The sequence below is a fragment of the Crinia signifera genome, chromosome 6, assembly GCF_055691185.1.
Source record: "Crinia signifera chromosome 6, ASM5569118v1, whole genome shotgun sequence".
Taxonomy (NCBI): Eukaryota; Metazoa; Chordata; class Amphibia; order Anura; family Myobatrachidae; genus Crinia; species Crinia signifera.
In genome coordinates, this window is record NC_139222.1 from 26,933,576 (window position 1) to 26,949,021 (window position 15,446).

Here is a 15,446-nt window from a genome sequence, read left to right on the forward strand (position 1 = left end):
AAGGCATGCTGGGATGTGTAGTTCCACAACAGCTGGAGGGCCACGGTTTGGACATACCTGTTCCAGATGGATCTGTAGCCTCCAGCCAGTCCAGATGTCCTGAGCTGCCATCATTATAGCCATTTCCACAATGGGTATAATATGAATTATGAATACAAGGTGTCATCATGATAACATTACTGGAGATTGCACATGGACCCCTCCCACTAGTATAGGAGACCTGTCTGTGCGTGGCATCTCCCCCATCCACTAGGGTAAGGTCTCACATTCGCCAACTCACCTGGCAGCTCCCGGACAGCTGAATGGCGTATGTGATCATATTCCTGGCTGTGGGATCTAATAAATATTCCTGACAGCAGTAATGATCTGCGACAGGGCCGCACCTCGTATCAGAGCCAGGGGAACATGACGTAATATCAGGGTTGCCTACCTGACCCTCTCCATGAGTGAGAAAATGCTCTGTTCCTGGACTTCCCTGGTAATGTAGGATTGCCATCACCTGTGGGGAGCTAGGTAATTGATTAAGAAAGCTGTTTCCCCACAGCTGATGGCAATCCTACATTACCAGGGAAGTCCAGGAACAGAACATTTTCTCCCTGAAGGAGAGGGTCAGGTAGGCAAACGTGCGTGATATGGCCACTTGAAATCTCCGAATCAGATGAAAAATGTCCATATCGCACTAGTGGTGGGGGCCTTTACAGTGATCCAAAGGCTGTATCTCATACCAGCCAAGCTACAGTGCGTGTTACTTAAGGCCCCCATACATCGAGGCGATTTGGTCTGATTTCGGCCGATTGCGACCAATCGGCTTGTTAAATCGGCCCAAATCGCCTCTTCCTGACATGCCGTCGGGTCCGATGCGCAGTCCCGTGCGCATCGGAGCCGACCAATTGGTCGGCCCGGCAGGCCGTCCGACCACCGGTTCCTCCAGGTGGCGAGGTGATCCATCACAACGGATCGCATGCGTTGGGTGTCCGTACACTGCTGCGAGACGTCGCAGGCAGTGTATGGGCACCTTTAGTCCAAGACGTTGTGGTGTAATCGTGCCTATCTCGGGTCTCCACATACTTGGGACTGTCTCTGTATTACAAGCCTTTGTTGGGAGCTTTCAGAATTGGACCTTAGCTTTACAGTCTTTATTTCAAAACATATTTGTGGCTTGTTCCATGGCTGTTGTGGGGGGGGGGGAATGGACGTTGTGCATGTTCGTTGTCAGTAGGACCGCACCCAGCTTAGTTGTCTGTCTTCCACACTGAGTACATTGCAGGGACTTGGTCCTTTCAGTGCCGCTGTCCCTGCAGGTGCACAAAACATGATCACACTGAACATTTGATAATTGAAAAATAGACCCCACAAACTGGTGTTTCCCTTTTTTTCATGGGGTGTAACTAGAGACTACGAATACCATCGCCGAAACGTGAACCGGCCCCCAATATTGAAAATAATAAGAGCAAACCTACAGATTTCCCATTTTTCCGCCTCCTCCCTAATATTCGGATGATGTAAGTGGCATATGTATAATTATTCCTCTATTTCTACCAACACATGCATACAAGGTCCCCGCAGTTCATTTAAATCCTAATAAAACATTTTTTCCTGTCTTCTTTATTCAGTCATAATAGGCGATCTGGCTATTCCCTACATAATTATATCATTTTATATAAACGTCCTATTCTTTTTTATGAGTCAATGTGCTCCTATATACTGTATGCTGGGACTTCCAATTGTATAGCAGTTTCCATGTATATACACAGTAGATGGGGTGTACTGGCAGGGATGTATTCCACGTATACCAGCTGTCATATAAAACAGAGCTACAACGAAGGATAATTAACTATAACATTATAAATATAATGAATATTATAAATATAATATTATATAAATATAACAGTATGTAATGATATATATATACACTAGAAATCCTGAATGGGACAGGTCCCAATGGCTGATAATTAGCAGATGGAGCGCAAATACGGAAGCAGGTGGAGCGCAAATACGGAAGCAGGTGGAGCGCAAATACGGAAGCAGGTGAACGCTTATCCGGCACGTGGAACGCACAGGCCGGAAGTGATCTGTATACGATGAAATAGCAGCTGGTGCGCATGTGCAGTAGGCGGCGGGAGGATCCGACGCTGCCCTGGCTGTAATACCGGTAATTGCACTTATTGCTCCGTGTAGGGGGGTGGAAGTTCCGTCATTATACCCTAATGCTAAACTAATAAGAGGTGTTACCATGCTGATACTTGTTCCACTCTGAACAATTACAATAAATCCTGCAGTTTAACATAGGGTAAAGTTGAGGTTCCTAGCATAATTTTAGCCCCAAAATATGGTTCATGACCATGGTCAGGTGACGTTATCCGTCAGGTCCAAAACCAGGGACCCACCGAGTCGGCACAGCCCAACCGTACCATGGTGTCACACAAGAGAAAAGTAGCAATGCTAATGTTAGGTCTCTGCATGGGTGAGAAGTAGCAAAGTTGAAATGGGGGGGATTACAGCCATTCAGCTGCCTAGAGTATTCATTGCAAGGGGTGCTGGGTACTTGAATGGTCCCAATTTGATGCTAGCAATTCATAGATCTGTGTGTACCTTGCACTCACCTCTTGGTGCATGCAGATGCGTGGGGCGGAGATGGTGTGTGTGTGCACTCGCTCTCGTACAAGATTGGCATACAAATTCCGTTCAAATGGTTTATTGACTTTGTATACACTGACCGGTATACTGCATATTTCTGAATTACACCCATAAGCCAGTTGAAGAGAACAACCTGTATGCCAGTCTTCTACGAGCATGCCCACGTGCAGGTGACAGCCGAGGAATAATATTATTCCATGCTTGTTAGCTATGACCCGTCCCCTGATGTACTGTGTGGGGGGTAAAGTTTGGCCTTAAGGTGCCTGCCAGATGGCTGTGCCAATGTAACTTACTGATGGCACCATTACTTTCTGTACATTGTGCTGCAACATCAGCTGGACAGTCTAAAGGGTATCCGGACTATTGTTAGACAGCACTTACATAGACAGCCATTACATCGACACCATTAGGTCGACAGCTCATTAGGTCGACATGTTTTTAGGTCGACACTGCCATTAGGTCGACAGTGTCTATGTCGACAGTCAAAACGTCAACATGGTTTTTTTCACTGTTTTTTGAGCCGACATGTGCCGACAGGCGGTATTTCATGCCCTACTATCCACTAGGGCGTGGAGGGAGAATAAAATAGTGTGCCGAGCGCAGCGAGGCACCATGCCCGAAGCATCGCAAGCGAAGCGAGGGGCTGCGGTTCACTTCAAACTGTGTCCATGTCGACTGTGTCGACATTACGGCCAAAAAACAGTGAAAAAAAACATGTCGACCTTTTGACTATCGACATAGACACTGTCGACCTAATGGCAGTGTCGACCTAAAAACATGTCGACCTAATGAGCTGTCGACCTAATGGTATGTCGACCTAAAAGCATGTCGACCTATTGAGCTGTCGAACTAATGGTGTCGATGTAATGGCTGTCTATGTAAGTGCTGTCTAATATCGGTCCCACATCCGTCTAAAGCCAACGTCTCCTTTCCATACCACAAGCATTAGATCCTACATTCCAGTTGTATACCCTTCCTTACATGCACATGGGCAGTATGACTGGTGAGTCCCTGAGCGCCCATACACATAGGTTTATCAGCATTACAAGGGGAGCTACATGTGTATTAGCCTAGGGTACCTGGAACTGTTAATAGGGCCAAGAGCCTTAGCTAGGTCCCTACCATTACTAGTGTTAACAATTATAATCCATGGTATTGACAGGGATAAGACAGGGATAAAATTGTTATCTTTGGGTTTTAATAGGAAATTAATTAATGTGAGCAGTTTATTGGAAAATTCCCAAACATGCTGTATTCCAAGCTGATGAACAGCAGCGTAATCCAAAGCAAATACAGCTTTATTAGTATTTAAACCAAACAGTCAAGACAGTAGATTTTATTAGAGGCTTGCATAAGATCAGCCATTGATAAAGATATGGTCTGGTATCTAACCTGCTGGGTGTCCAGTTTGTGCAGTGTTCCCCAGAAGGCGGAGGAAATGCTGAGTTATAACTGAGATGGAGAAATGCGTCCAGGGTTCCAGGAGCCTGGTTGATAATTCCACCAGAAGCTTGAGATAGATCCAGGAGAGGTACTTTGATTTGTGTTCCTCATATGGGTTTTTATCTAGATACTAGGTGATTCATCTTCACACCGTCGTAAGGGGCTGCGCCCCCTTAAATTGTGAACGTTTGTATATGAGAAATATGGTTAGAATTGTATGAAAGATGCCCTGTATTGCAACTTAGGTGTCCGCGAATCGCGGGAGGGGGGTTGCGGAGGGTGCCGCAAATTGCAGGAGGGGGGGTCGCGGGGGGTGCCGCGAATTGCAGGAGGGGGGGGTTGTGGGGGGGGTGGATGCTGCGAATCGCGGGACTGGAGGGATTGCAGAGAATCGCGGGAGGGGGGTCGCGGGGTGGGTTGCCGCAAATCGCGGGAGGGGGGTTACGGGGGGGGGGTTTGCGGCGAATCATGGTAGGGGGGGTCGCAGGGGGTGTGCCGTGAATCACGGGAGGGGGGGTCACGGGGTGGGGTGCCGAGAATCGCGGGGGGGGTGTGTGTGTGTGCCGTGAATCGCGGGAGTGGGGGGGGGTTGGGGAGGTGTGACGCAAATCGCCACAAGAAAAAATCAACACAGAAAGGTCAACACATGTAAATGTTGACATAAGTGTGGCACTTCATTGGTGTCCATGTCGACACATGAGAATGAATATGAAAACATTCAAAAAATGAAAAAAAAACCTTCAAAAACTCATGTCAACCTTTTTCATTGTCGACCATAGCCATGTCAGTGTTTTCCACATGCAATTTAATTCTGGAGCTGCCGCGAATCACGGGGGGTGCCGCGAATTGCGGGAGGGGGGGGGGGTCGCGGGGTTGGGTGCCGCGAATCGCGAGAGGGCGGGGTTCACAGGGGTTCCGGTGGGGGGGTTGCCGCGAATTGCGGGAGGTGGGGGGTCACGGGGGGGGTGCCGCGAATCGCGCGGGGGGGGGGGGTTGCGGGGGTGTGTGACGCGAATCGCCACAAGAAAAAATCAACACAGAAAGGTCAACACATGTAAATGTTGACATAAGTGTGCCACTTCATTGGTGTCCATGTCGACACATGAGAATGAATATGAAAATATTCAAAAAATGACAAAAAAACTTCAAAAACTCATGTCAACCTTTTTCATTGTCGACCATAGCCATGTCAGTGTTTTCCATGTGCAATTTAATTCTGGAGCTGCCGCGAATCACGGGGGGGTGCCGCGAATTGCGGGAGGGGGGGTCGCGGGGGTGGGTGCCGCGAATCGCGGGAGGGCGGGGTTCTCAGGGGTTCCGGTGGGGGGTTGCCGCGAATTGCGGGAGGTGGGGGGTCACGGGGGTGCCGCGAATCGCCACAAGAAAAAATCAACACAGAAAGGTCAACACATGTAAATGTTGACATAAGTGTGCCACTTCATTGGTGTCCATGTCGACACATGACAATGAATATGAAAAAATTTAAAAATTAAAAATAAATCTTCAAAAACTCATGTCAACCTTTTTCATTGTCGACCATAGCCATGTCAGTGTTTTGCATGTGCCATTTAATCCTGGGGCTGCCGTGAATCACGCGCGGGGGAGGGAGGAGGTGAGGGGTGTCTGCGAATCACGGGAGGAGGGGTCGTGGGTGGATGCCGTAAATTGCGGGAGGATGGGTCGTGGGGGGGGGGGGTGTGGGTGCCGCGAATCGTGGGATGGGGGGCGCTCACCTGGTGGCTGTGGAGTAGCAGTGCTGGGCAACATGGGAAGGCAGAGGGTGTCTGGCACTGTCTGTGGGCTCACTGGGCTGGTTCTCTGTCACATACCTCCCAACATGACCCTCTCCAGGAGGGACACAATGCTCTGTTTCTAGACTTCCCCTTAATGTATGATTGCCATCACCTGTTTTAAACAGGTTAATTTCTCAGAAAGGTGTTCAGCACAGATGAAGGCAATCACACATTAAGAGGAAAGTCCAGGAACAGAGCGTTATAGACACAGACACCCACTTTGAGTGACAGATGTAGCCAAATATATAGAAGATATTACATTTTGTCACTGTGTCATATATAGATTTTTATCTTTCTGTTTATAGATCAAACTTTGAGGTTATGTGAATGTGGAGGCCATCTATAGGGAATAGAGTCCTGTGTAGATCCTCTGACTCACTGAAGATGGATAACGCCAAGAGTCATCTGACTGAGCGGATATTCAACCTGACTATGGAAATTATCTGCCTGCTGATTGGAGAGGTGAGAGAGTCTGGGAGTGTCACAGTGACATCACTTATATCTATAGTAATAATACAGGGACATGACTGGGGAGGTGAGGGGATCTGCGAGTGTCACTGTGACATCGCTTATATCTATAGTAATACAGGGACGTGGCTTGGGAGGTGAGGGGTTGTGGGAGTGTCACAGTGACATCACTTATATCTATAGTAATAATACAGGGACGTGACTGGGGAGGTGAGGGGATCTGGGAGCGTCACTGTGACATCACTTATATCTATAGTAATAATACAGGGACGTGACTGGGGAGGTGAGGGGATCTGGGAGCGTCACTGTGACATCACTTATATCTATAGTAATAATACAGGGATGTGACTGGGGAGGTGAGGGGATCTGGGAGCGTCACTGTGACGTCACTTATATCTATAGTAATAATACAGGGACGTGACTGGGGAGGTGAGGGGATCTGGGAGCGTCACTGTGACGTCACGTATATCTATAGTAATAATACAAGGACATGACTGGGGAGGTGAGGGGATCTGGGAGTGTCACTGTGACATCACTTATATCTATAGTAATAATACAAGGACATGACTGGGGAGGTGATGGGTTCTGGGAGTGTCACTGTGACATCACTTATATCTATAGTAATAATACAGGGACGTGACTGGGGAGGTGAGCGGATCCGGGAGTGTCACTGTGACATCACTTATATCTATAGTAATAATACAGGGACATGACTGGGGAGGTGAGGGGATCTGGGAGTGTCACTGTGACATCACTTATATCTATAGTAATAATACAGGGACGTGACTAGGGAGGTGAGGGGATCTGGGAGCGTCACTGTGACATCACTTATATCTATAGTAATAATACAGGGACATGACTGGGGAGGTGAGGGGATCTGGGAGTGTCACTGTGACATCACTTATATCTATAGTAATAATACAGGGACGTGACTGGGGAGGTGAGGGGATCTGAGAGCGTCACTGTGACATCACTTATATCTATAGTAATAATACAGGGATGTGACTGGGGAGGTGAGGGGATCTGGGAGCTAAACTGTGACGTCACGTATATCTATAGTAATACAAGGACATGACTGGGGAGGTGAGGGGATCTGGGAGTGTCACTGTGACGTCACATATCTATAGTAATAATACAGGGACGTGACTGGGGAGGTGAGCGGATCCGGGAGTGTCACTGTGACATCACTTATATCTATAGTAATAATACAGGGACATGACTGGGGAGGTGAGGGAGTCTGGGAGTGTCACTGTGACATCACTTATATCTATAGTAATAATACAGGGACGTGACTGGGGAGGTGAGGGAGTCTGGGAGTGTCACTGTGACATCACTTATATCTATAGTAATAATACAGGGACATGACTGGGGAGGTGAGGGAGTCTGGGAGTGTCACTGTGACATCACTTATATCTATAGTAATAATACAGGGACGTGACTGGGGAGGTGAGGGGATCTGGGAGTGTCACTGTGACATCACTTATACCTATAGTAATAATACAGGGACGTGACTGGGAAGGTGAGGGAGTCTGGGAGCGTCACTGTGACATCACTTATATCTATAGTAATAATACAGGGACATGATTGGGGAGGTGAGGGAGTCTGGGAGTGTCACTGTGACATCACTTATATCTATAGTAATAATACAGGGACGTGACTGGGGAGGTGAGGGGATCTGGGAGTGTCACTGTGACATCACTTATACCTATAGTAATAATACAGGGACGTGACTGGGGAGGTGAGGGAGTCTGGGAGCGTCACTGTGACATCCCTTAGCATTTCCTGGAGAATTTACAGTCCCACAGAAACAGAATACATGATTTTATCCCACACATACCCATAGTTGTAGTGTGGCTGTTCTATGTTTTTATTTTGCCTATTTACAAACCATTGTCACAGTACCTGGGTAGCGGCGTCCGGGAGGCCCGGGTCTGGCGGCGGTGAGAAGGTTGGATGCTGGGCAGTTGTGTGACGTGGATCAGTTGGGCAACGTCTGAGCTGGTCTCTCAGCACTGCCCGGCATTTGCGCATGGCAAGTCTCAGCTGATGTGATATATGGCTTACTATTTTGTATTTAGTAAATAGTACATGCAGAGATGCCACATGGTTGTCTTTAGCAGGTGTTTTATATAAATAAGAATTGTTATTCGTAACCTATTTCTATCCAAAATACAGGACTGTGTAGTAATGAGGAAGGAATCCGGTGAGTGTGTGACACCCAGCAACAGCCGCCGTTCCCAGAGGTCATCAGGACAGAACCAGACCCAAAGCCCCATCACAGTCCCTCCACCTCACTCACCGGTACATGCACCGGTACATGGGAGAGACAATGAGCAGAAGATCCTGGAACTCACCAACAAGATCATCCAGCTGCTGACTGGAGAGGTGACTGCTGGGAATGGGACATTATACAGTAACACTGAGGGATGTGACTGGAGAGGTGACTGCTGGGAATGGGACATTATACAGTAACACTGGGGGATGTGACTGGAGAGGTGACTGCTGGGAATGGGACATTATACAGTAACACTGGGGGATGTGACTGCTGGGAATGGGTCATTATACAGTAACATCGGGGGATGTGACCGGAGAGGTGACTGCTGGGAATGGGACATTATACAGTAACACCTGGGGGATGTGACCGGAGAGGTGACTGCTGGGAATGGGTCATTATACAGTAACACCGGGGGATGTGACCGGAGAGGTGACTGCTGGGAATGGGGCATTATACAGTAACACCGGGGGATGTGACCGGAGAGGTGACTGCTGGGAATGGGACATTATACAGTAACACCGGGGGATGTGACCTGGAGAGGTGACTGCTGGGAATGGGACATTATACAGTAACACCGGGGGATGTGACCGGAGAGGTGACTGCTGGGAATGGGACATTATACAGTAACACCGGGGGATGTGACCGGAGAGGTGACTGCTGGGAATGGGTCATTATACAGTAACACCGGGGGATGTGACCGGAGAGGTGACTGCTGGGGATGGGACATTATACAGTAACACTGGGGGATGTGACCAGAGAGGTGACTGCTGGGGATGGGACATTATACAGTAACACTGGGGGATGTGACCGGAGAGGTGACTGCTGGGAATGGGACATTATACAGTAACACCGGGGGATGTGACCGGAGAGGTGACTGCTGGGAATGGGACATTATACAGTAACACCGGGGGATGTGACCGGAGAGGTGACTGCTGGGAATGGGACATTATACAGTAACACCGGGGGATGTGACCGGAGAGGTGACTGCTGGGAATGGGACATTATACAGTAACACCTGGGGGATGTGACCGGAGAGGTGACTGCTGGGAATGGGTCATTATACAGTAACACCGGGGGATGTGACCGGAGAGGTGACTGCTGGGAATGGGGCATTATACAGTAACACCGGGGGATGTGACCGGAGAGGTGACTGCTGGGAATGGGACATTATACAGTAACACCGGGGGATGTGACCTGGAGAGGTGACTGCTGGGAATGGGACATTATACAGTAACACCGGGGGATGTGACCGGAGAGGTGACTGCTGGGAATGGGACATTATACAGTAACACCGGGGGATGTGACCGGAGAGGTGACTGCTGGGAATGGGTCATTATACAGTAACACCGGGGGATGTGACCGGAGAGATGACTGCTGGGGATGGGACATTATACAGTAACACTGGGGGATGTGACCAGAGAGGTGACTGCTGGGGATGGGACATTATACAGTAACACTGGGGGATGTGACCGGAGAGGTGACTGCTGGGAATGGGACATTATACAGTAACACCGGGGGATGTGACCGGAGAGGTGACTGCTGGGAATGGGACATTATACAGTAACACCGGGGGATGTGACCGGAGAGGTGACTGCTGGGAATGGGACATTATACAGTAACACCGGGGGATGTGACCGGAGAGGTGACTGCTGGGAATGGGACATTATACAGTAACACCGGGGGATGTGACCGGAGAGGTGACTGCTGGGAATGGGACATTATACAGTAACACCGGGGGATGTGACCGGAGAGGTGACTGCTGGGAATGGGACGTTATACAGTAACACCGGGGGATGTGACAGGAGAGGTGACTGCTGGGAATGGGACGTTATACAGTAACACCGGGGGATGTGACCTTAGAGGTGACTGCTGGGAATGGGACATTATACAGTAACATCGGGGGGATGTGACCGGAGAGGTGACTGCTGGGAATGGGGCATTATACAGTAACACCGGGGGATGTGACCGGAGAGGTGACTGCTGGTAATGGGACATTATACAGTAACACCGGGGGATGTGACCGGAGAGGTGACTGCTGGGAATGGGACATTATACAGTAACACCGGGGGATGTGACTGGAGAGGTGACTGCTGGGAATGGGACATTATACAGTAACACCGGGGGATGTGACCGGAGAGGTGACTGCTGGGAATGGGACATTATACAGTAACACCGGGGCATGTGACGGGAGAGGTGACTGCTGGGAATGGGACATTATACAGTAACACCGGGGGATATGACCGGGGAGGTGACTGCTGGGAATGGGACATTATACAGTAACACCGGGGATGTGACCGGAGAGGTGACTGCTGGGAATGGGACATTATACAGTAACACTGCGGGATGTGACCGGAGAGGTGACTGCTGGGAATGGGGCGTTATACAGTAACACCGGGGGATGTGACCGGAGAGGTGACTGCTGGGAATGGGACATTATACAGTAACACCGGGGGATGTGACCGGAGAGGTGACTGCTGGGAATGGGACGTTATACAGTAACACCGGGGGATGTGTCTGAGTGATGACTGTATCACTGTGTGTGTCAGGTTCCTAGAAGGTGTCAGGATGTCACTGTCTATCTCTCCATACAGGAAGGACAGTATATCGAGGAACACAAAGATCTGTACGAGGACGTGATGATGGAGAATCATCGGCCCCTAATGTCATTGGGTAAGAGGTGATTTTATCTTTATAGAAGTCAATATATATATATAATGTCATTGGTGCCTAATCTCTGGTAGATGTAAGAAAAGTCCTTCTGGGGGAGAAGCTGCTAAGCAGAGAATTGCAGCTGCAGATCGAGCTCCTGTCAATGAATAAACATCGGATTAATATTCTGTAAATCTCCAACAGCAATTCTACAGGTTGTACATAGCGGCATGGAGTCCACATCACTAGTTCCCAGGGTCCGGATCTATCAATCCAAGATGGATACTCTCCTGATACTCACACAGCGCTGCTACCTGGCTCACCCAATTACTGTTCATGGCGGATCAGGTTATAGGAGTGGGCAGGGGCAGCAGCAGGGGAATCGGGCCCATTGAGTGTAAACATTGTAATGTTCCTTGATTTTTTTATGGGATTGTGCCAGACTCTTCCCATTTCTGGGTTCTGGTTACATTGCTTACTGGGTATAATTTCCCTTCGTTATCTGTGTATGTAAGCAACACAATATCAAGTCCAATGCAAAACAAAATGGTAACTTTCTTGCCGTTTTGCTCCGATATCAATACAGGGATCTATGCGACACATTCAATAATAAAAGTTGGGAGTTTTGTAAAGGGAATGCTTTGCTGCTGGCTCCTCCCCCTCACATGACTTCTGGCTCCTCCCTCCCATGACTTCACAGGAGCGGCAGTGAGCCCGGCTCTGCCACCGGTTATAGACTACACCGCCCTTGGCCTACTGGAATAGAAGCCTTAGTCTACACCTGAGTGCTGCAATGTCACTTGTATGTGTATATTATTATATATTATTTCTCTCCACCAGGTCTCACTGAGGATACCAAAATATCTGGAGGATCCTGCGGCCCTGTTTCTCTCCCAGACTGTAGGAATAAAGATCACAATGTTGGTGTAAATATCCAGCTTTCATTATCCCCACCAAACAATGGACCAGCACCCGTAATCTGTCCGGGGAATGTTACAGAGAAATCGGCTTCATATGAAACTGATAATCTCACCAGCGATTGCTCACCCACCGATTACACTTCTCTGCGTATTAAGGAGGAATCGGCCTTGTGTGACAGAGGAGACCTCCCTAGCACGGACACTTACACACAGAACGCACCTACTCAGATTAAGGCAGAATCAGTCTCATGCGAGGGAGGAGACCTCACACACACGGACACTTATACACAGCGCACATGTGCTCATATTAAGGAGGAGTCGGACTTGTGTGAAGAACATCTTACAGATACTGAAATCTCTACAGATTGTTCGCAGTACTTATCGATTCTCAATGAGGAGACCGTCTCGGGTGATGAGGACCACGACACAGACATGTATACACCTACAGGTGACGGCCATTATACAGCTACTGCTGGTGAGGATTGCAGTGGGCCTGATGACAAACAACTATCAAAAGAGTACATGTGTTCGGATTGTGGGAAGTGCTTTAAGTGTAACTCGGAACTAGTGATACACCACAGGATCCACACTGGAGAAAAGTCTGACTCGTGTTCTGGGAGTGGGAAATGTTTTACCAGTAGCTCACACCTGATTAAGGACAAGAGAATACACACGGGGGAGAAGAGACACCCCTGTGCGGAATGCGGAAAGTTTTTCGTCAGCAACTCGCACCTTATTAAGCACAAGAGAATCCACACGGGGGAGAAGCCGTACCCCTGCACGGAGTGCGGGAAATGTTTCATCAGCAACTCTGCTCTTATCCGACACCAAAGAATCCACACGGGGGAGAAGCCGTACCCCTGCACGGAGTGTGGGAAATGTTACATCAGTAAGTCGGATCTTATCGTGCACCAGAGAGTCCACACGGGGGAGAAGCCGTACTTCTGCACCGACTGTGGGAAATGTTTTATCAGCAACTCTGCTCTTATTCGACACCAAATAATCCACATGGGGGAGAAGCCGTACCACTGCACGGAGTGCGGAAAGTATTACATCAGGAAGTCGGATCTTATCGTGCATCAGAGAATCCACACGGGGGAGAAGCCGTACTTCTGCACCGACTGCGGGAAATGTTTTATCAGCAACTCTGCTCTTATCCGACACCAAATAATCCACACGGGGGAGAAGCCGTACCACTGCACGGAGTGCGGAAAGTATTACATCAAGAAGTCGGACCTTATTGTGCACCAGAGAGTCCACACGGGGGAGAAGCCCTACTCCTGCACCGACTGCGGGAAATGTTTCATCAGTAACTCTCCCCTTATCCGACACCAAAGAATCCACACGGGGGAGAAGCCCTATTCCTGCGCTGAGTGCGGAAAGTGTTACATCAGTAAGTCAGATCTTATCGTGCATCAGAGAATCCACACGGGGGAGAAGCCATACTCCTGCACGGAGTGCGGAAAGTGTTACATCAGTAAGTCAGATCTTATCGTGCATCAGAGAATCCACACGGGGGAGAAGCCATACTCCTGCACGGAGTGCGGAAAGTGTTACATCAGTAAGTCAGATCTTATCGTGCATCAGAGAATCCACACGGGGGAGAAGCCATACTCCTGCACGGAGTGCGGAAAGTGTTACATCAGTAAGTCAGATCTTATCGTGCATCAGAGAATCCACACGGGGGAGAAGCCATACTCCTGCACGGAGTGCGGAAAGTGTTACATCAGTAAGTCAGATCTTATCGTGCATCAGAGAATCCACACGGGGGAGAAGCCATACTCCTGCACGGAGTGCGGAAAGTGTTACATCAGTAAGTCAGATCTTATCGTGCATCAGAGAATCCACACGGGGGAGAAGCCATACTCCTGCACGGAGTGCGGAAAGTGTTACATCAGTAAGTCAGATCTTATCGTGCATCAGAGAATCCACACGGGGGAGAAGCCATACTCCTGCACGGAGTGCGGAAAGTGTTACATCAGTAAGTCAGATCTTATCGTGCATCAGAGAATCCACACGGGGGAGAAGCCATACTCCTGCACGGAGTGCGGAAAGTGTTACATCAGTAAGTCGGACCTTATTGTGCACCAGAGAGTCCACACGGGGGAGAAGCCCTATTTGTGCGCTGAGTGCGGCAAGTGCTTCATCAGGAACTCTGACCTTATCCGACACCAGAAAATCCACACGGGGGAGAAGCCCTATTTGTGCGCTGAGTGTGGCAAGTGCTTCATCAGGAACTCTGACCACCTCAGGCACCTGAAGACTCACACGGGAGAGAAGCCCTATTCCTGCGGCCACTGCGGCAAGTGCTTCGTGAGCAACTCCAACCTGGTCATACACAAGAGAGTCCACTCCAAAGAGAAGCCGTAATCCTGCTCCGATTGCGGGAAAGGTTACACCCGCAAGTCAGGTCTGGTTATACACCAGAAAATTCACAATGGAGTGAAGCCATATTCCTGAGCGAGTACATGAAGTATTTTGTAGAGAAGTCACTACCTTGTCACCAGACAAGTCATGCAGGAGACCATGTGGCATCCAGCTGTTGTGAAACTACACATCCCAGCATGCCTTGTCATAGTTTTAGTATTCCCTAATAGCAAAACTGTGGCAAGGCATGATGGTAGTTTTACAACAGCTGGATGGCCATAGCTTGGAACATGCCTGATCTTAATAAAAGCCAACTTAGCGCTGTGCAAAATCCAATTACTCTTTTCACTGTGGTAGTTGGAACTGGGCCCTCAGTCACACAGTGTGTCCGGACCACACATTCCAAGTGGCGCACTTGAGTTCATTCTTCTGCCGATGTCTCTTCCGGATTGACTGCAGCTGGGTTAAGATGGTGGCTAGTCTTCTTCTCAGTCGTATGTACCAATGAGAAGTTACTCTGGGACTAATCGTCTTTTCACTTTCATTCATTATGGGGTACTGAGGTCTTATAACCTTAGGGAATAGAGGGTATCCGACAGGAGACAGGCACATAACATTTTCTTCAACCAGGGTGTGCTGGCTCCTCCCCTCTACTTCCCCCTACCAGCCAGTTTTAGAAAATGTGCCCTCAGGTGAGGATGCACACTCCTGGAGCTCCAGAGAGAGTTTTTCTTCAATTTCTTTTAGTTTGTTATTTTTGGGTTGCTGTTTGGGCTTAACAGCTTCCCTGCGACGAGGAAAATAGAAAATAGATTTAACTTTTCACTGAATTCATATGGGGTACTGAGCGCCCGCCTCAGTGCGGTGCTCCGTTGCACAGGTTGTAATCCTGTT

General features: G+C 48.9%; 1 protein-coding gene across 1 annotated transcript; it reads left to right on the forward strand.

Annotated features, from left to right (window-relative positions):
- The first annotated feature begins 3,496 nt into the window (after positions 1-3,496).
- On the forward strand, positions 3,497-15,145 carry LOC146010132 (uncharacterized). Its single transcript, XM_083151067.1, has 5 exons — positions 3,497-4,168; positions 6,179-6,335; positions 8,517-8,726; positions 11,208-11,286; positions 12,106-15,145. Exons 2-5 carry the CDS (start codon positions 6,201-6,203, stop codon positions 14,553-14,555), a joined length of 2,874 nt encoding a protein of 957 aa, XP_083007193.1. The 5' UTR covers positions 3,497-4,168; positions 6,179-6,200; the 3' UTR covers positions 14,556-15,145.
- Positions 15,146-15,446: the final 301 nt, after the last annotated feature.

Coding starts and splice junctions, on each gene's coding strand:
- LOC146010132 (XM_083151067.1), top strand. CDS start 6,201: ATGTGGAGGCCATCTATAGGGAATAGAGTCCTGTGTAGATCCTCTGAC. Junction 6,336..8,516: donor TCTGCCTGCTGATTGGAGAG/GTGAGAGAGTCT, acceptor TCCAAAATACAG/GACTGTGTAGTAATGAGGAA. Junction 8,727..11,207: donor TCCAGCTGCTGACTGGAGAG/GTGACTGCTGGG, acceptor CTCTCCATACAG/GAAGGACAGTATATCGAGGA.